The sequence below is a fragment of the Gambusia affinis genome, linkage group LG04 (assembly GCF_019740435.1).
Source record: "Gambusia affinis linkage group LG04, SWU_Gaff_1.0, whole genome shotgun sequence".
Taxonomy (NCBI): Eukaryota; Metazoa; Chordata; class Actinopteri; order Cyprinodontiformes; family Poeciliidae; genus Gambusia; species Gambusia affinis.
In genome coordinates, this window is record NC_057871.1 from 20,590,841 (window position 1) to 20,613,727 (window position 22,887).

Below are 22,887 nucleotides of genomic sequence, written 5' to 3' on the forward strand. Positions count from 1 at the left end.
ACAGAGGGACGACCAAGCAGTAGCTGGAAAAGGCATTTGTAGTGCTAATAAAAACGCACCAAAATGTCTCTCTGGGTGTGAAAACCTAAACTATAGTGAAGAACTGGCTCTGGAAGCAAGTTTGGGACTTTTCCACCAAAGCACCAGAAGTGTGGGAAAATGGGAGTTGGACGCCCGTTTATTTCCACCACCCAGTGACGTCATCATTGACTGTGTTTGAGTGCCGAGTCTGAAATGCTGTTTCTGGGTTGGTAGAAAATATACCAGCTCGACACAGCCCTGCCTAAACTCTGCGACCGCTGACATTAAAATAAACAGCAGGGAGATCAGAGGCAATCAGCTTGTGTTACTCTTCACAGGTTTAATGAATGCTAATGTGTTTTACTTTGTTTGTCTCATATTAGGCTGATCAAAAATAAAACTAACATTGTGCTTTTCAACGTGGCGCTCACAACATTTGGATTGGTTGTTGGGCTCCATAAGCCCGCCCCCCAGTTCCGGGTGAAAGCAGTATTTTAGAATAGAATAGAGCAGAATTTCACTTTATTGTCACTGCACATGTCACAAGTACAAAGCAACAAAATGCAGAAGTGCTTAACAAGAAAATAAAATATATATTACAAATGTACATTGAAGTTTTAAAAAAATATGCTAAAACGGTAAGTAGATGTTTATGCAGGCTATGAGTGTCCAGTCTACAAGCAGGAGTAGATTATCTATACACTACATACAGTAATGACTAATAGCTAACAGTGCAGAGAAATAAGTGGTTTATCGGTCCATGTGTTGTTGTGTATATGAGAATGCAGCCATTGTTGGTGGAGTTCAGGAGTGTAACTGTTGTGGGGAAGAAATTGTTCCGGTACCTGGTGGTCCTAATCTGTAGGCTCCTGTGGCGCCTCCCAGAGGGCAGTAAGGAGAAGAGTCTGTGTGCTGGGTGAATGGAGGTTTTGGTGATTCTCCCAGCCCTTTTTAGACACCGCTTCCTGTAGATGTTCTATATGGCAGGAAGTGGTGCTCTGATGATGCATTTAATCAGCTGGCCAGCCTCAGCAGTGGTGCTGGGAAACAACCAGTTTATCAGGGCCAGAGGAAGAGCTCAGTGCAGTGAAAACTTTTGGGTATTTAACCAAATGGTTGAGCCAAACATGCCAGAAAGAAGAAAAAGTAATCCCACTGGTGGTCAACAGGATGCTATGATCTGTAAAATTCCTCCTCTGGGGAGGTTTAGCTGTCAGCACGAGATTTGGAAGACATCTTTAAAGGGGAGGTATTATTTATTTTCCAGGCACATAAAGGCATTTTATAGCAAAATCAAGTAACTACATTATCTTCAGTAGTTATTAAAAAAATAAAAAACCTGTATATATTAAAAATGACTCAAAAGAAATTTGACTTTCCAATTTGACGCCTTGAAATTGGGCCTCTGTCTCTTTAAAAAGCTCCTGCTCTTTCTGACCGTCTGCCTTCGGCAAGTCATCACAGCAGCGCTCCTCCATCATGCCATTAACAACTATTCTTAGGAACATTGAACTGGGAAATTGTTCGCATGATGAGCTCAACAGACTTCCAGTTAAACTATGCGTTTGCTAATTCCTGCTTCTGCTAGTCTGAAGGAGCTTAATGGGAAAGGCGTGGGGGAGGAGTCTTCTGTGAGGCGAAAGCTCATCTTGGAGACTGCAGCTCCGGGGAGGAGCTTTGTGTAAATAGACAACGGTTGGTCAAAGAGAGCGTTGAGGCATCCCTGAATGGCTGCCTTGGGGAATTCAAGGATTTCTGAAACATGCATGAAAGAATCAAAGTATCACTCCAGGTATGATTTTGATGAGGAATGAACATTATAACATGATGTAAAACTAAAAAAATAAAGAGTCTATTTTATGTAATACATCCTCATTGCAAACATATTTTGTTCAAGAATAATCCATCAATCCATCCATCATATGCTGAAGGAAAGCCTGAGAACCTCCATTCAGGCCTTCAGAGACAAACCCATGCGCTCTTTTCCACCATTCCCAGATTTATTTATGGAATGCAGCTTTGTCATGTTTTTCCATAGCGCAGTTTTGCCTTCTATAAATAGTCACGTAAGACTTAGAAAATCGGGGTGGGAGTATGAGAGGTCAATATCTGTTGTAGACATTCATCACTGCAACACCCCTCCCCTTCCCAGCTTCAACTCTCCCCCTATTTTTCCTACTATTTGAGCACCGACAAATATAGTGCAATGTTAGGGTGATGGGAACCAACAAGACGATCCGCCTCTCGTAAATCTACCTCTAGTGGAAAAAAAGGATCAGAGTTTCTGACCCATTTTTCCACTGACATGGATAAAAACTTTACCCTGATGCTGGTAACATACCGAGGATTTATGGCCCCCGCGTTCATAAACAGAATCTGAGTTCACCCCACGGTGACATAATTCTGAGGTTCGAGATGTATTATCTGGAGACGGGGACAGGAATCTGTGTCTGTCTGTGTGGGTTTCTGTACAATTTTATACTCTAATATTAGAGATCATACAGATAAAGTAACTCCCGAGAGGGTTATTATACAACATTTAGATAAATAAGGAAATAAGCCATCCATTATTAGACACACAGTGGGGCTATTGCATTTGCTCCGCTGGAGATGCTTTGCTAACCTCAATTAAGACACTTCACCGTTGTGCTAAAATTTTCACACATGGAAACTAGAAGAAAAAGGCAAATAACACAAATAAAACCACATATTGCAGACATCAGGAAAGCACTTGGAATCGGCTCTACTCTAGGGAGTAATACAAGAGGATGCTTTTTAAAGGACAAAACTTTGATAATTGCATCTAAGTGGAATATTTTTAACACATGTACCAAGGTGAATTCCACTATCCCTCAATCTCAAATTTGCCCAGGACCTAACTTCTTGCCCTGGGCGCTGACTGAGAGCCGTTTTTTTTTCCTGCGCACTCAAACAGCGGAGTAGACATCTCAAGTTTGACAGGCGTCTGGCGGGGCAGGAGTGGTCAGAGAGCATGTGTCAGAACGCTGCTGAGCGAGCGTGTGTGAGATCTAGACACACACACACACACACACACACACACACCTCAACTTATCGTTCGTCCACACAGATAAATGCTCTCGGATCAATGTCAGACTGCACACTGTACGCTAAAGTTGGTGGCACAAATAACGCCGCAGAGACGTTTTGTAAACTAAAAGAACTGCTTTGACTATGTGAAAACCAGAAAAGAGCGATAAATGCAAAACCAGAAAAGACATGAGAATTGATCCCAGGTTCAACTTGTTGCATCTGTCCTGCTTCGAAAATCATTTACTTAGAACAGCAGTCTGTTAAATGAAGTCTGAAAATGATCTCGTTAAATAACCGAAGGAGAAGCATTTCGGGCTGTAACTAAAACCTATAGTAAAATGTCATTGTGAGAAACGGATTAAATGTGGTCAAGTTGATCAGACAGTAAATTAAATACCTTACACCTCAGCTTGCTTAGAAATGTACACAATTCTCAAAAACAGGTCACTTTTTTCTAGCTATTTTTTTTCATCCTTTCAACGTTGATTGTGGTGCAGATCTTGTCACATTTTTCCTTCCAGAGCAGAGCAAGCCTTAGTGCCATTAATAGAAGGCCCAGTGGCGTCCCTCTTTAAATGGGACACCATTGTGGCACTTGCGCAATCTCGTTCTAAGGGACAGACAAGCGAGTGCCTTTAACTTGGCTCTGCCATTATCAATAGAAAATGGACTTCTTTTGAAAGCTTAGACAGTGTGAAGGATGTTGCATAACAACCGACCCCTGTGGACAGCATCTAGGAAAAAAAAAGTCTTCTTGACGCTGTTAGATTTTACAATGATTTTTACTGCACACCATTAAAATACGCTGGATAAATCCTGTACCATCTTCTTTCACCAGTTGACAAGTCATCAATCCTGGATGACTGCACTGCAACATCAAATCATAACTGATTTAATGAGCCATTCACAGTTTCACCCTACCGGCCGTGTGTGCTCAGACTTGCATGGCTTAGTCTTAAGTGTGACTGCAAAAGTATTGAAGCCCTTTGAATGTTGTCACACTTTGCCACATTACTACAACAAACCTTTTTTTTTTTTCCTTTTTTTTCTCTGAAGAGACGAGGAGAGGCGAGGAGACATGCGGCGAAGGTCGCCGGGACCGGAAGTCGAGCTCGCGACGTCCGCGTCGAGCACTAAGGCCTCCAAACGTGGGGCGTGCTAACCCCCTGCGCCACCACTGCACGCCCCACTACAACAAACTTTAATGTATCTTGTGGGGAGTTCACATTTCTGCGGTGAAAGGAGAAAAGTAAATAAAAGTTTTCGACATTTTATTTCTAATTAAAAATTTGAAAAGTGTAGCGAGACTTTGCACTCAGCACCCTTTACTTCACAGGTGTCAAACTCCAGTCCTCAATGTTCGCTGTCCTGCAGCTCTTAGATGTGCCACAGGTACAAAACACTGGAATAAAATGGCTTAATCACCTCCTCCTTGTGTAGATCAGTTCTCCAGAGCCTTGCTAATGACCTAATTGTTCTATTCAGGTGTGGTGCAGCAGAGGCACATCTAAAAGTTGCAGGACAGCGGCCCTCCAGGACTGGAGTTAGAGACCCCTGTTTTACTGTGACACGCATCACTTTTTTACATAGTTTCAGGTCCTGAGACTTATATATATATTTTTTCTCTTTATGATGCGCTTTTTATTCATGCTTTTTGGACTTGAACCAAAGATTGAACATTATTGTCTGCAGTGGCGAGGAAAGCTAATCGCAGGCTGAACAGCAGGCCAGAGGTGGAGGACTGACTGTACTTTAAGTAGATGGTTCCGATGTTCTGGTGATCTGTGCTAACTTGTCAGACTTTCCTACTCTAGCGAATCTAGATAACTATGTCTATCTGATGGTGCTACCTTTTGAAACTGCTACACACCTGTTGAGGTCTGTGAACAGAGCAGCTACGTTTCCACACCTTGGTAGTTACCAAGAAGATGAGCATTAATGACTGCAGACGGTGTTACCGCTTCATGCAACGCAACTGGCTCTCCATCATCCTGGATTTACTACATGCGTCTCTGCTCTGCCCTGCTGCACACTTTGCCAGCAGAGCACAGCTGTTCCTGATCCCCTGATGTAAAACACGGATATCAGTGCATCAAAATCTGCCAGCAGACTTCCAAATCAAGGTTGATAGTTTCAGCAAATTTGCAGAAAAGCAGTGAACACAATGTATCACCACATCATATTATTAACACAAAGTTCCTCTTATGCTAAACAATTCCAAAATAAATATAACTTGTACTCCTGTGATTCTCACGTGTTTTTTTCTTCTTGATGTTGAAGAAAAAGACATATTTTTCTTCAACATCATTGTACAAGTCGCATTTTTCGTCTAATGCGACTTGTACTCCACAGCGACTCATAGTCAGAAACATTCTGTTATTTCATCTTCATATAAAAACAGTTATTCTGTGAAGGCAATTCTTAGAGCGTGAGTGCATGTTTAAGGAAGGTTAAGTCATAAAGCAGTATTTAAAGCTTTTAGCATCTCACAGAGTGCTGTTCAATCCACCGACTAACTGAGTTGGACAGGGAGAGCATTCTTCAGAGAAGCAGCAAAGAGCCACGTGGGAATGCTGCAGAGAGCCACAGCTCAGTTGGAGGACTCTGTCAACAGGCCAAGTCCTAGTCATGGACTTTGCAAATCCAACTTGAATGGAAGAGTGGCAAGACAAAAACCAAAAGAAGTTGAATTTTTTTAGTTATTTGTTGTTTTTGTACAACTTATGTGAGACACGGCAATCATGTGCAAAATGGTCTCGTCAGACATCAATGAACTTTTTAACTGGATGCTATGTGTGGCACAGAACAAATGCTGCACATCATAACTCCATAGCATGACTCCAATGTGGAATACAGGCGATCAGACCCAGAAACACAGCAGACAGGTCAGGGAGGAAGATGTGAAGATGTTTAAAGCAGTCAGGTTGTAAATCAATATCCCGAAGCTTTGACATCTCACTGAGAAAGTTCAGTCCGTCATCTGATAAAGGGAAGAGGGCAGCACAAGTGACTTCAAGGTGGCGGAGTAGCTTGGGCAACTAAACAAATGAAACATTGCATTTCTGTGTATGGAACAAATCTGTGGGACAATCTGTCTAAAGAAATCAAAGAGCAGATACATTTTTACGTTCAAGAAAAATATATTCTATAAAAGTCTCATCACATATCATTATGTTTAATGATATGTGTTTATGTATCATTAAATGTATATCTTTTTTTCTTTATTATTATTTTCTAAACATTGCCTGTTTTGTGTTTAAAAACAGGCAATACAGATAGCTGTTGCTTAACGTATCGCGAACTGACTTTGCGAGATGGGATAGATTATATTTAAAAAGAATTTGTCCAACTACTGCTTCCCATTCAGGACCTTTGCTCATCTCAACATGTTCATTTCAAACTGTAAATGAATAAAATGCACACATAAATAAAATACAGGGCAAACCAGGAAGAGAGCCTGTTGTTAGAGTCTGCAAAACACGTTGATAGAGTCGAGATTCACCTTCCAGCAATCTTAAACATCCACAGCTACGATGGACCGGCTTATATCAAATCGAACCTTAATCCAATTGTGAATATGTGGCAAGACCTGAAAACCAACATCCACAGTGGTTTTCCACCCACTTAGACTTGAATTTAAGCAGTGTTTCAAATAAGAATGGCCATAATTTCAGTTTAAATATGCAAAGCTGGTAGAGCTATAGCACAGAAAACCTACAGGTGTAAATGCAAAGGAAGGCGGTTTATTTGTAAAATCTTACAAAAACAATGTATTTCTTCCCTTCACGTCATAATTAGAAACTACGTTTTCTTTGTGTAACCCATAAAGTTTCAATCCTTATCTAGGTTGTAGCTGAGTGAATATGGAAAAGATGAAGTGGTGTGAACGCAGCCCACGGCACTTTACACGTGGACATCTCAGTTCTTGAAGACAAGTCTAAAAATGTCTTCATACAGCCCCTAACTGTCATTAAAGGGCTTTGGTCACTCTGCTGCTACTAGCCAGTGGTGTTTGACTAAACCCACACACACATACAGTACAGTCTCTCACACACACACTGCTGGAAAGACATTGTTGTTCATTCAGAGAAGCAGCTTGCTGTTGTAGCTGGCTGCGTTTGTTGTTGAAAGGTCCCCTGGGTCGAGATTCCTTTGGGCCTCAGTCATAAGGCAAAGCATCAATGGGAAACCAGTGGGGATAAATGAATGGCCCTGCGGTCAGGTGCAGCTCTGTTGTGTGAGTGTTGCAACTCCTGAATGGTGATCACATCACGGAACAATGAGAAGAACGAGGCTTTACCAAATTACAACAAACAAGTAAAAGTGAAACTATGACCTGGGGTGTGAAGTAACAAAGTGTGCTAGCTTATAGCTCAAAACACTCTGCATCACATCCCACTGCTGTCGGCACCACTTTCAGCGTCTGATTCGCAAAGCTAAAAGGATAATAGGGATTAAGTCGCAAAAATTACCCATCAGGTTTGGAAAGTATAAACAACAAGCTATGTAAGCAAGGCCAAATGTAGGTAAACAATGAATTTCCATTCTCCACCCAAATGACCAAAGCATATGGTGGACAAGCAGTGTTTTAATGCATATTATAATCGGAAAAATTATCAACAGCATTGGTTCCACTTGTATTAGATGATTTATCTCTGGTGCACAAAGTCTTTAAGGTTGGGAGGCCTCCTTGCCATCACCCTAATCTTTCGCTCCCTCTACAGTACATAAGATTAAAACTGGTACTCCACCTGCGCCGCTCCAAAATCATTAATATTAGTCAGAAGAAACATGTTGGTAAGAAGCAAATAGATATCTTTAGATCTAAATCTGCCAGAGCTATAAATAATTTAGGGGTTAATTATACTTTCAAACTAGAAAATTCCTGAAGAAATTTAACTGGGGCCTGCCAAAGTGTGCCCGTCGGTTTGGACCCAGCGTTCTGATGCTAAGAATTAGCATCAATGCTAAAGAAAGCTGCAATGTAATCAATAGCATGTGAAGAATCACAAGAATGTTAAGTAAGCTGGACATGCAACATTCAGTATGATAAAGTAAGTGTATTAGCTAAAATGAGCAAATATGCTAATATAAGCATAAATACTGTCAGTAGCATGTGGGGTATCATTAGAATGTTTACTGTCATTTACTTACTCCATTAAGTATACTAAACATGGCTAATAAGTCTGAAAAATAGAAAATAGCTTATTTAAGCTAAAAGGCTAATGCTAATGAACTGCCTTGCTGTGCAAGGCAGTTCCTAACCTCGGATAAACAGATAATGCAGAATGATATCACTGCACAGCCTCAGTGATGCACTGTCCAGAGGGGCATTTTGAGGCTTTTATTTTGAAATTTGCAGTAAGCTTCATATTAAATGCCCACACTAATCCAATGTGTAAGAGTGCTTTGGATAAACCAGTCACATAAAGCCAAAAAGAGCAATTACATGATGTAAAAATTCCCAAGGCTTTTATTTTGAAATTTTTGTTAAGCTTCATTTGAAAGGGTCAAAGTCATCCCATGTGTAACAGTCATTGGATTAAATCAGTCATACAACGCTCAAAAAAGCAATGACCTGATGTAAAAATTTTCAAGGGCTTTTATTTTGAAATTTTCAGTAAGCTTCATTTCAAAGGGCCAAACTCATCCCATGTGTAACAGTGACAGGGTTAAATTAGTTATATACAGCCCATAGCAGCAAGTTTTCTAAAGGCCAGCTCAGTCCTCCTCTGTTTTAACTGAACTACTAGTTGAACTACAGTGATGCGTATTTGTAGTCCTCAGCAGCTCTCCCTGCTCTGGGTTCCGTTGCCATGGTAAATAATCCTCTCTGCCAGCTGTGAGTGAGACATCCAGGGGGAGACAATTCTCTGTTTGAGCCAGCCAGTTTGACTAAAAAAAGCATTGCAAAAACTGTTTCCGTTCGGGAACCGTAATACATATTCGAAAACCGTTTGAAGCATATGAGAGGGCTATTTGTCGTCTCACATAGTCCCGCCATTCATATCTCTACCTCACTCACAGTATTAACAGCGATGAGATAAAAAAAAGTGTGTGCCAAGGTCTGAAATTTATCAGAAATACATGGAAGTGAATCAGTGAGATCTGTCTGCTACCCTGGCGCATGACTTTGCTCTGAAGCACCTGGAGAGAAAACTGTAAGCGCTAGATAATTTTTGAAAACATTTGACGGAGCAGGCAGCGTATCAATGTCATGACCAAGTTTGATACCAATCATGCAATATTTGTGAGCGTGAGGGCGAGTTAAAAAATGATTTGGGGTCAAAATGTCGCTCTGACTCTCACTCTAGCGGAGCGGCCTTCACACTCTGATTTTTCCAAAAATCAAAAACTTTGGGTCGCTTAGAAAGAAGTTGTGGACAAACCATAATACATATTGACGTGCTGTCTTCACTTTAAAAGAGATCACGGACGTATCTACAAAATGAAGTTTGAATGGCGTTTCTACATAAAGTTATGATTTACACAGAAAATCCTCAAAAATAGGGTATTTTCAGGATTTACTGGTTGCCTCGTCCCCTTGACGCAGAGACTTGCACCTGGTGAGCTCGTTAGTGATTTTGGGGTCGTTTTTGCTTTTACGTCGCCATGGTAACTCCAAATCCCACCAAAGTAATAGCTCTCCGGGATCGAGCCATGCGTTTGATACCACTTTTGTGGGTGGGCTGAGCTAGAAAATAAATAAATAAAGAGACATTCTATTGGGTGTAGAACAATAGGTGCCTGCCATGCAATGCATGGAGGCAGTGACAGACTTGCTTCGCAAGTCTGTCACTGCTCTCCTTATGCATTGCTATGGGCAGGCCCCAATTAAAACTCATTCAACAAATTCAATGTAAAGCAACATGTTTTGGAGTGTTTCTGGAACAACATCAATTTTTTTCAACAATGATGCACTTGACTTGCATTAATTTAAACTATTACTAATTTTGTTATTAGTGTTTCAAAATTGATCTTTAATAAACAGACTGGCTTTCTTTATATTATGTTGAAGTTTTAAAATGAAAAAAAACAACAAATCATTTTCAACTGAAAATGAGAACCTTTTAAGAAAAGTTATAAACAAATAAATCAGGCCTGCAAAAAAAAAAAAATATATATATATATAAAAAAAAATCAAAGAACACAAACAAACATTATTGGCCAACATTTTTTTTCTTTTTAACCTGCAGGGGGTCTTTTTGTGGGCTCTAGTGTCCCTTATTCGAAAGTAGGCTGACAGGAAGGGGGAAGACATGCGGCAAACGTCGGCCGGGTCCGGGAATCGAACCCGCGACCGCCACGTCAAGGACTGGAGGCCTCCGAATGTGGGTCGCGCTATCCCCTACGCCACCACAGCACGCCCCAATTGGCCAACATTTTAAATTATTTTGTTTGCCATGATCTCAGGGGGTTGATGGACTAAGGACACAGGACTATCTTTAAAAAAATCATGATCTCAAAGTAAGGCACACAGAAATGCCAGAGCCTCTGAATCAAAACATGCTTTTAAATCCAACATTAGTGCGTCCAGCATGTGGACATACTAAAAACAGATCCAGCAGGTGATCTGAACCAAGCAGCAACGCTCTAAAACAGAGAGCATTAGCACATGTACTGGACATAAAAGGCAGCGTACGGTTGCTGCAGATAGCTTTACCCCTGAGAGGCTACGCTGCTCTGAAATCAGTAAAAGCAGTTCCAATGGATTCCAGTCAAGCAACATACTCTGTATTTGTATGTATTGAAATAGCAGACTCAAGCCTCTTTGTTTGGATTGCTAACAGGCTGAAATGTTCACTTTTTGGTTCTGTTCCTGGAGGCCCAAAGTAAACATCTCAGCCAATCTTCTGAAATTTGCATGACTACAACCAACACAAGCAATAGGAATGAACACAAAAATCTGCAATGGATGTTTCCAAAGATACAGCCACAATGGATATGCTAAGAGCATACATTTCTATGAAGAAGTATTTCCAGCCTTACAGATTTTGGTTTTGCTTTTGCTCCCCACACCTAAATGTTTCAGATCATCGAAGAAATTTGAATATCAGTGAAAAACGGGCCTCACCTGCCTCAGGTCAAAGTTTTCAATTCAACAACAGGAAACATACATTCAAACATGGTGGTGGTAGTGTGCTGGCCTGGACGAAATACTGTCAACGATGGAACAACAAATCCTGCTTCCTTCCAGAAAAGCCTAAAGGAGAAAGTCCAGTTATCAGTTTGTGACCTTGGGCTCAAGTCCACTTGAGGTCATACTGCAAAACAACAATCCAAAACAAACCAGCAAGCTCACCTAAAACATGCTTACAAAACAACAGGTTTCGAGTAACCTAGTTAAGGTCTGGATTTAAATCTCAATGAGATGCTTTGGGATGGCCAAACAGGCTGTTCTTGTTCAAAAACTAAAGAATGAGTCTGCATTATAATAATCCTGATAAGGAGCGTGAACCAAAATGCCTCCACAGAGATGGTAAAGATAAACCTCACCTTTGTAGGATGAATAAAACATTTGTTAAGAAAAAAATATTGTCTTTTAACAAAATCACAGCTAACACACTATTATTTCCAATAATACCAGGGGAAGTATCATGTGAAACATTCAGCATCATGTGCTGAAGCTGTTCATACACGTCGATGATACGGAGCTTTTTGAGACGGGACAAAATATGCAAGTCTCCAAATGAAACACAATAAAATTTAAAAGTTGTTGAATTACTATGAATTACTTTCTACATGGGCAATCATGATCTCGAGAAGTTATGCATAGATTATAGTCCTACAGCTGACAACATCATCATGTTAAAAACCTCGTGTGGTTCCTGAGTCTCGGTTCTTGGCCTGGCATCTTTAATTTAGACAGCTAAATATTTAGAGGAATTATAATTGCCCAAAGGACTGCCCTCAAGGAAATAACTCCTTCAGTAAAAGATCTGACAACCATCAAAGGCACTCAGCTCAGCAGTATGTAGTGGAGTCTTTTACACACGCTTCAACAATTAAACACAGGGAAACACTCATTTCTGGCATGGTCTGCTTGGAGCTTTGACAAACGTCTGTAAAAACAATTAGCTGAGCAAAATCCTTAAAGCTAGAATGAGCTAAGTACTTCATAAAAAAATATAAAAAAAAGCTTCTGTGCTTTATGCAACAAGCTTGGAGAATGCAGCAGAAAACCGACGTCCTGACCTATCATGTTGTTTTAACTGCATCGCTTATCCCCCGGTGAGTTCATCATGGCTTGCAATTATATAGTTTGTGACATCTTTCAAAATTTACATTAATTTTCACATCGGATTTTAAAACTTGATGGTGTTCACTGTCCAAGTTTTAATTTTGACTTGGGCTACTTTCACAAGCCATGGCTGGCTCGGGTCTTTAATGCAATTTACTTAAAGATTGAAATAAATGAAGATGCTGTTGATTATTACGTGTCTAGACCTGAATTTGATTCTGGTTTAGGATGCTGTAATTCTGTTACAGTTGGAAGATGAGAAAGGTTTTGGGCAGATAATGTTAGTACAGCACCTTCGACATTTTTAGCACAAAAACATTAAAATTATTGTTGATTTAAAAAAAATAAAAATAAAAAAACCCAAGTCTTTTATTTACAGTGCTTTAATTCACAGTAATTAATTCAACATATTCCATGTTGAGAAATAACTGCTTTTTAAAGTCAATGGAGTAACACTTGTTACGCCACTCACTCCAACAAATGATACTCAATAAATATAACCAAAGAAGGTTTTAACGCTTTCTTTACTAGGTTTCTCTTTTTATCATTAGAAATCAATATCATCCTGTTTTCCTGTAGCATGTGCGTCACAAGAAAACTGTGACACAGGGATGGATAGGGTTATTTTGCCACCACACACAATGATCTTTTTCTCCTTTTCTTTGGGCTTTTCCCTCCAGGGGTCACCACCGTGAATCAGCTGTCTCCATCCTCTCCATCCTCTACTCTCACACCAACTAACTTCGTGTCATCTTTCACCACACCAATAAATCTCCTCTTGGTCGTCCTCTCGGCTTTCTGCCCGGTGGCGTTGTCCAACCTCCGCATCCTTCTGCTGATATCATCATTGTCTCTCCTCTAAAAATGTCCAAACCATCTAAGTCTGGGCTCTCTGACTTTATCTCCTAAAGGTTTAACATGAACTGTCCCTCTGATGTTCTCATCCTGGCCACTCCCAAAGAGAACCTCAACATCTTGAGCTTTGCGACCTCCAGTTCTCCCTCTTGTCTTTTCCTCACTGGTACAATCTCTAAATCATTCAAGATAGCTAGTCTCACAGTAGTATAAGACAGTAGTCTTGTACACTTCTCCATTCATTCTTTCTGGTAACATTTTATCACACGTTATGACACTTTTCTCCACCCATTCCAACTTGTTTCCATGCTTCTTTATGTCTTTTCCACACCCTCCATTGCTCTGGACCATTGGCTTAAAGTCCTCCACCTTGTCTACTGTTATTCCCTGTTATGTCAGAGTTCCACTTGTGCCCCTCTCATTCACACATGTGGGTCTCTGTCTAATCTTCATTCCTCTCTGTTTCAGTACTCACCTCTAACTCTCTATCTTCTCTATCTACGCCCTGCTTTCACTGCAGAACACAATGTCATCTGCAAATATCCTAATCCACGCAGACTCAGTCTGATGTCATCTGTTAGTCTGTCCATCACCAAAACAAACAAGACGGGGCTTAGAGCACCTCCACATTGAATTCTGCTCACTCCTACCGCACACCTCACTGCTGACTCACAGCTCTCAAACATATCCTACATCACTCTCCTTTTGGACTGTGTGATTTCTTCAGGTGAACGTTGCTTTTCATCTGGGCTTGGAATGAAACTACCGTAAAGACAAATGCATGGACAAGCACCCTTGATCTATAGTTAAGTATGATGGAGGATCTGTACACCTGCAGGCTCAGGGAACAAAGTTAGAACGCATACCATCAGGAGTGCTTTAAAGAAAGAAATGTTTTAGACTTTTCTATGGAGAGTGAATTATCATTGGGTACTTTAGTACATAATTTAGCACAATATATACGGTTCACCAGAAGCAAAGTCATCAGTCTTCCGCAGGTGTTTCAAGCCCCAGACCTAAATCCTCCAGAAAAGCTGTGCAATTAGCTGACGAGAAGAATGCACAAAACAAGATGACTCTGCATTGTGCCAGACGAATGGCCAGAGATTCACATCTCTGTATGCTCCACCACCTTTAGGAGAAAACTAAGTGCTGGAGTATTGTCAGAGCGTTGACAGAGGAGACGGTAAGGATTGTGTCACTGGAGATTTCATTTTTAAAATATACATATATCTTAACCTTTGATGTGTTTTTTCTTTCTTCAAATTAAAGGTTAAAATTTCAAAAAATGTTTAATGTGAGATTATGCTACTGGAACAAAATAATATTTTATATGCTTTTTACACACCTACACAAGGGAAGCCACTAGTTGTGGAAAGAACTGTAAACACCAGAATGTATTTTCGGGACGTTACATAATAAAATTAGTCTCAGAGAATGAAGGTGTTGACACTTCGATGCTCAAATAGCTATAAAACTCTGAGCTACAACAAAGATTGACTTTAACTCCAAAAGAACAGATGTTAAACATGCAAAGATGACATCAGAAACCAACCAGCAGTCTATCAGAACCAAATATCTTCGCACAAAAACAAAAGCTCAGGCAAAAACAAACCAGAACACACAGTAACAATAATTCAAAGCTGGCGGATCAGTTTGCAGATGGGGTTAAAGCTTCGATATTGAATCTGGCTCTGGAGGGTCAGCTGGAGCAGTGGCTGGGGCCTGCAACCCATAGTGGGGCTCTACTAGCAGTTCCCTCCCTCGCTGTTCGCCAGGAGACTCCAGAGAGTGCAGAGGCATACCAAGAGAACTGAATGACCTAAAAATGCATCTGCGCCTTCATAACAACGTTGCTTTGAGAGAGACTGCAGTGCTGTGTTGCCTCATAAGGTTGTGTGGCATTAGAAAACCTCTTCACACTTTCCCAGAACGTGTTAAATCTGACCAAGATGTGTGAAAAAGAGTCTAAACTGGGGGTTGAAATGACATTACCACTCTCTGGAGCCAACTGTATTTATGCACCGTGAGATGTGTCCTTAGAGGGAACTAACATAACAAACAGTGAAAGTTTGATTTGCATCACTCTTCCACAGTGAAACCGAAGGAAAAAGGAACAGAAATGCCTACAAAAAAAATAGTGGAATCTAACTCTGGCATTTAAAACCCACTACAATATCTGCGTACTTCTTCATAGGTCAATTTTCTTCTTGATATCACTTCAGGAGGGCTTGAAATAGTCACATGCCCTTTGGAGATTGACACGTAATGCCTCATTGGCTCCTGCTACTAAATGCTAATGGCGGGCTGGTGCCAATTTCTAAGAAACAGAAACAATAGTGTGAGAATTTTCCAAATGTTCCCCCCAAAATGACTGACTTCTCTCCTGAAGGATTTTGTAATGTATTCCTTTGCTTCGGCACTAAACCTTAAGGTTGGCATTAGGAGTCTTCACTCATCGTTGAGGTGTTTCACATGTCCAAATGAAAGTAAGGCCTGCCACAGCCGAAGTCTCTGAAAAGTAGGTTTCATCAGCTGATTGCAAAAAGCACTGGTGTCTTTCGGGTCTGTTGGAGGGCCCGTCTTGGGCCTTTTCCCCCTGCCAGTAAATAAAGGGACAGACAGTGTGCCCAGTGTTATCAATGAAGCCGGCCTCTCGGTTCTCCAGAAAGTGCAGCTTGGAAGGCGTCCATAGCAGGGCATTAGGCCTGGAGGTTTGTGTCGTTTGTAATTTATAACACTGAGGGAAATGGGTAAGAGGACAATATGGAGAGAGGAGGGAGAGAGGGAATTTGGGAGAAGGGGGAAGGGACTTCGCAGCACAAGCAAGTGGTGCTTCCCTAAAGTGTGTTGCACCGAGCCTGGATACCAGTTTGACCGGGCTGGAGGGTTTTCTGGGAGACAGAAATGCTGAATGGGGCCCGGTTTTAGATAAATGTATATCGACAACCCTCTTCCACCACTCTTGACCCATCCACAGGACAGACTTAACACTGAGTAACTGCACAAATCAACACGTCTACATCGGAATTTCTTTCCATCATTGACAGTATGACTAGGAATTTTCTGGTTTAAAATTAAGTCAGAAATATGAGAAAATAAAAAACTAAATACGGGGTGAGATTTAATTAAGTTGTAATTAGACTACGTGGGCTAGAAACCACACAGATATGTTTACGGTACATTTATGTTTTGGCTTTCAAGGTCCATTTCCACAATAACACCATTACAGCCGTATGCTAATGACTACTTTTTTATATTTAGTAGTGTTACAAAATGTACAGTTTTTGTTAAATTGACAAAATATGAATATCTAAAATCAAAACTGATAGAACGCAAACTGAGATTTTATTATACAGAGCTTTTCACAAATATTATTTCTTCTTGAGTTTTCAGGTTGCAACCGCAGCACCGCTGTTTGCTCACTATGTTCTGAAGACTGGATTTCTACAGGAAAATTTACTAAAACCATGTATTTTTAACCACGCTGTTAATTTAACAAAATGAACATAAAAAATGTAAGTATAAGTAAAATGCATAAGTTTGTGAATTCACAATTCTTACAATACACATGAGCTTCCTTCAGCTTGTTACCGCAGCTCTCTCTGACCAAAAGCAGATATTTTAATGCGGCATCAATATTTGCTTTTACACAGTGTTGCAAATTATTATGCAAGTGATATTTTCTCAGATTTTCTTAAATGGTCAATGCAACTGATGGTCAGTATAATTTTCAAGTCACGAACTATTACAGTATAAATCAAAAATTTACTGAACAAAGCTCTCCCATGCAGCATTAAGTGGTCACATGTACTAAAATCAAAAGCAATTTCAATCAAAAACATCTTAACAGACAGAGTTACATGTTAACATAGGAACCTTCTTTGATATCACAGCACAATTCTAGCATCCATTTTACTTCTGAGTTTGTTAAAAGTTTCTGTTTGAATTTCTTTGCAGGAAGTCAGAATACCTTCCCAGAGCTGCTGTTTTAATATGAACTGCATTCTTAGATCTTCTGCTTGAGGAAACTCCAAAGGTTCTCAATAGGGTTGAGGTCAGAGGTCAGAGGAGGATGGTGACCACACCATGAGTTTCTCCTCTTATGCCTATAGCAGCCAATGACACAGTGACACACTCCTTGCAGCATGAGATGGTTCATTGTCATGCATGAAGACGATTTTGCTACTGAAGGTTCGGCTCTTCTTTTTGAACCATGAAAGAAAGTGACCAGTCAGAAAGTCCATATATTTTGCTGAGGTCATTTTCACACCTTCATGGACTCTGAAGGGGCCGACCAATGATTTCAGCCCAAAGCATGACTCCACCACCTCCTTGCTGACATCACAGCCGTGTTGGGACGTGGTGACCATCCACCACCAATCCACTACTGCGTTCATCTGGACCATCCTGGGTTGCACAGCAGTCATCAGTGAACAAGTCTGTTTGAAAATGAATCCTCATGTACGGCTGGGCCGACTGCGACTGTTTCTGCTTGTGAGCTCTGGTTAGGGGCCCAATAGTAGGTTCATGCACCACAAGCCTCTGGAGGATCCTCCACCTTGAGGCTCCAGAGGCACCAGCAGCTTCAAATAACTGTTTGCTGCTTTGTAAGGGCATTTTAACAGCTGCTCTCTTAATCTGATAAATTTGTCAAACAGAAACCTTCCTCATTACGCCTTTATCTGTACAAACCCATCTTTGTTCTGAATCAGCCACAAATCTCTTCACAGTATGATGATAACGCTTCAGTTTTCATTAAATATTAATGTTTTCATACCTTGTCATACAGCACTACACTATCTGATGATTTTCATCAGCAGAGATCCTTTCTCTTTCCCATATTGCTTGAAACCTGTGGCCTGCTCAATAATGTGGAACATCCTTCTTAAGTAGATTTCCTTTAATTGACCTCACCAGACAAACTAATCAACCAGCTCTCTGAAATTAATTATAGTGATTCAAAGAGCCCTGACACACAATACCATCTATAAATTTAATAGCACAACAAAAACTGTAATCTTTATGACACTTAAATCCAATTTGCATAATAATTTGGAACACGGTGTAATGCCACGTTACAGTTGCTGAATCAACAACAGCTTTGCTTTGCTTGTTTACATTATCCTGTCCTCTCCTTCACAGCTGCTGTTGCGTTGTTGAACTGCTGTATCACAGCAGCCATGTGTTTCATTCACAAAGACAACCTTTCCTCCACGGCTGTTGCTGCTGTGGATCTACTGTCTGCTTGCAGTTTTCAGTTATACAACGCAGCCTTAGGACTGACAGAATCCATTTCCATGTGGCTAACTTGTGGAAGTTATAAATATGGTTAAAAGAATATCAATATATCATATAAAACCCAGTCAACACCCTTCAAACTACTGCTGTCTCACCAGACATTCTTCCATTTGCCATCCAGCTACTTATTTGCCTCAAACCAAACGTTGAAGCGTAGCTGAGGCTCAGCACTTCTGTCTTTAACAATTAATGTCAAACAGGATTCTTGTTTATGAGTGAACCTACGAGCCACAGGCTTTCTTACGGAGATTCTAGCACACACCAAGTCACTGTCAGCAACTCTGGACAGGAGATGCACAGAGAAATGTGTGGAAGTTCAGATTTCTTGGCCCAGACAGAAACTTAAAAATCCCAACTTTCCCAATCAGTGAACCAGACTACTCTAAGTGTAACCAGATTATCCTGATATCAGAGAGGACAGTGTTAAATCTTCAGTATCAGTGAGGTGTTTGATTCTGATGTCAGAGGAAGCACAGAAAGTAAATTGGATTTTGTGATGTATCCATTCAGGCTGAAGGAGAGAGAGCGAGGATTCAGCAGGAAACAGGAAGGCTGAACAAACTGTGTCAGATTTTTAACATTTTGGGGTTTCAACTTCTGTCTGTAAATAGATTTGGAAAAGTTAGCAGCTTATTTTTTTTTTCTTTTTCCCCACCAGGGGGTGTTTTTGTGGGCTTTAGTGTCCCTTATATGACAGTAGGCTGACAGGAAAGGGGGAAGTAGAGGGGAGAAGACATGCGGCAAATTTCGTCGGGTCCGGGAATCGAACCCGCGACAGCCGCGTCGAGGACTCAAGGCCTCCATACGTGGGTCGCGCTATCCCCTACGCCACCGCAGCACGCCCAACTTTTCTTTTTTGAACTCTCCGAGTTACGGCTCTCTACTCTTTAGCTCAAGATCACATAAGAACCATGCTAATATTAGATGTTGACATCACACCTATGTCAAAGAAGGAAAAGAGGTATTTGCTTCAAGAAAGTTAGTAAAACTGTATTTTAATGATTTAAATGGCAAGATGGGGATAGTTTTAGAATTTTATCAAAATTAATCAAAAAGATATCGAGTGATATGCACTGATAGCTTTTAATACAGTGATGCTCTCAAATTTAATAAGCTAAGATTGGTGTTATCCTCATTGGACATGAAAACAAAACATACACCTGTTGTCACAAGGACATTTAGCAGACATTCATATTTCTGTGTTCTGTATAACTTAAATGTAAAACAGTCTTGCTGAGGCAAACAATAAGGCTAGCTGAATTCTGACATGTTCAGTCAGTTTCACAGCATATTTGATGCTAACAGGAAAACGGTACCGACTTCTGAGAACTCCAATCTGCTATTAAGACGCACTGATCTGAGCATAATCCCTCTCCTAATCATCATACAGTGCAGCGACAGTAATGGCAGTAATTTCCGTTCATTTTACATGAGTGACGTAATGTTCAACACCCAAATGACTCAGATAAAATCTTAAAGACATAACCGCAGACAAAATAAGCATTTCCTCCTTTTCAAAGACGTAAAGAATTGTTTTTTTATGAGAAGAAAAATAAATAAATAAACAAATTGAGGATTTTTCTTTAAAAAATTATATCTGTTAAATAAAACAGGTCTGTTTTATTTGCAAACTATATTTATGATGGCTCTGGGAAATTCGGTGCCTTTGTGAACTTGCAGTGGTTGTAAGGTATTTGAGTTGAGAGCAGCTATCCAAATAAACATGAGAAAATGTTTTGCATAGGAGATTCACACTTATACTCGGCCTTGCAAAGGTAGTCCTAACCTCTAAACTTTACAACCATCAATTTTTATTCATTTTATTGGAAGTCCATGTGATCAACCAACACAAAGTAGTTCTTAATTGTAAAGTGGAATTAAAAGGATTCATGGTTTTATGGGTACATATCTAAAGAATTAAAGTTGTTGCCTTCTTTAAAAAAAAACACTACTGTCTTAACCAGACTAGATGAAGAGTGTCGGTGAAAAGCTGTTTTAAAAACTTAGAATATATCTTTAATTGACACCGAGTCAAACAAACTTATTCATGTGTGATTTTAACTGCATTTTCAATTTAATGGAAACAACGCAATTGGAAAATTGTGTTTTGTCAACAACAGCAGAATATCAACTTAATTTTCTTGATGTTTCATGCTTTAAACTTCTCCATCGTTTTCTCCATGACCTTTCGGCTCTGCTTCTTGCTCCTCATGATGTTGTTTGCTTAATCATGTTTGCTAACAAATCTTTTACTGAAACTGTGGCAGCTGGTTGCAATGGGTCCTTGTTAGTGTTTCTAGAGTAAAGGGGGACAAACACAAATGCATGTCACACTTTTCAGATTTTTATCATAAAAAAAAAAAACAATAATAAAATTAATGTAGCCACTAAACAATTACTTTGTGTTAAATCCCACTAAAGTATATTGGAGTTTTTGGTTGTAACGTGACAAAAATAAGTTCGAGGGGAGTGAATACTTTTATAAGAACTGTAATTTGTTTTTGGTAAATGTAGCTCTCGCCCCTTTGGATCTGCTCTAAGGTTCAGTAAGAGCTTCTGAGTCTTATAGTTCTGTGACAAAATAAATCATAAAGTCTAAATAATCTGTAAACAAGAGAAAAAAATTAAAGACACGTAGAGGTCTGGTGCGATCGCTGTTGTGGGAAACAGATTCATAAAAGCAACGTGGGGGTGGTGGCATTCTGAATTGCATAATAACTTTTCCACCGTGGTGCTTGGCGACAGAACCTAGGTAACACGCGCCGAAGGCAGGCTCGGCCCCTTAACCACACGCACAACACAGAACTACAAAAGCAGTTCTTCAGGAGCAGCGCATCATAAGCGGCTACTGGACGTGACAGGAGTCACTAATGAGTCTGCAGCTGGGTTGATTCAGAAAGATGCAACAGGCTCATGTTAATGACAAAAAAAAAAAAAAACACCATTCGGTCTTTGATTGAAGCTAAATCTACATATTTTACCACTTCAGACAATTTGTATCTGTTTTGATATCAAAACAACAAAGGAAACATCCTAATACCACGAAATCTACTACAATGAACTATCCCTAAAATGTAGAGCGACTTTGATTGGGGACCAAAATTGCAACATCTGTTACCTTTTCAATCACTTGCCTGTGGTGGTGCTGCAACAAGAACCTCTGAAGGAAACAACTTGAAAACCTCTGAAGAAGTCACTGAACCCAACTTCCTTCTTCACAAAAGTTAGACAAAAATGAAGTGGTGTCAGATTTTAGCGTTTTCTCTTTTGTCTTTAGCAAAGGACAATGAGCCATTTCTCTCTCTAGTGTTCGACTTGCCTGTTTGTTTTGGTTGTATTTATCCAGAGTGCCCTGCGCTATAGTTCGCTTCCTGCATTTGGAGACGTCTCCGGTCAGTTTGCATCCACATATTCATTTAGACCGCACCAGAATTCACGCCAATGAGCTGGGATTAGGTTTTTAGGAGGACCAGAGTTCGCTCTTTGGTCCGCATCATGGATCAATTACGCATTACCACCTCCCCAAATGAACCAGACTCTCTTGACAGTTTGATTAAAGCAAACTAAACGTTTTGCTATAAGCAGCCTCTTGATTCCTCAGGACTGAAAATGGATAAAGATGACATCAGAAGGGACCAGGTCAGATACAGAGGGAATAAATGACGCATCTTTCATACATAACAGGTCATCAATAAGGGGTTAGCTTTTCAGAAATACGTGATTACTTCTTTCACAGCAGCTTACTGTGTTTCTGACTGCCTTTTGGAGACCTTTGCCAAGTGGAGCAAGCTTGGAAAACGTGGCCCTTTAATTCCAACTATAGTAAGGTAATACTTAGCAGTTTCTTTGTTGAACAACCCAGTCCAGGTTTGCATTACATGATTTCAAACTTAGCTTAATGCAAGCAAGTTGAATTCGACCTTTAAGTTTGTTGCAAAGTTGGCTATTCCGCTGTATAATGAAGATGGTTCTGAGGTGAGTGATGTAGTATCATGAGATCTATTTAAAAGAAAAACAACTAACAAATGTATAGGAAAGTTACAATTCCCCATCAGACATGCTCTGGGAATGCACCATGTCTAGATTCACACTCGACTGCTGTACTAATCGGGTCTTAAAAGCCTACTCCATGTTGCACCAGAATCTGAAGAATGTAGGCCAATTCTAAAGCGAGTCCTGTAACACAACACACACCAGAGTTCAGTCCAGTCAACACCTTACACGCCAGAAGTCAGTCTTTTTTTTTTTCCTCATTGGTGTCCAAAGCTGCACGGATACGATGCATTTTGTTGACACATTTAGCAATGAACAAAACCAAAAAAAAGGCTACTACTTTCTATTTGTTCTTTAGGTTCTTTAGGACTGGCTTCCTGCTAGCTCAGATTTTAACTGAACTTATTTTATACAGTATTGGAAAT

General features: G+C 40.2%; 1 protein-coding gene across 4 annotated transcripts in view; it reads right to left on the reverse strand.

Moving 5' to 3' along the window:
• The window catches only part of cnnm2b (cyclin and CBS domain divalent metal cation transport mediator 2b), a 60,441-nt gene that overhangs the window by 26,775 nt on the left and 10,779 nt on the right, over positions 1-22,887 (reverse strand). The window contains exon 2 of one of the 4 annotated variants that reach the window (XM_044114191.1): positions 20,579-20,765. The exons of the other annotated variants lie outside the window; for them this stretch is intronic. Within the exon in view, the coding sequence (XP_043970126.1) occupies positions 20,719-20,765 (47 nt within the window). The 3' untranslated portion in view covers positions 20,579-20,718. Of the gene's footprint in view, positions 1-20,578; positions 20,766-22,887 lie in introns of those variants that run through there. 4 annotated transcript variants of the gene reach the window in all.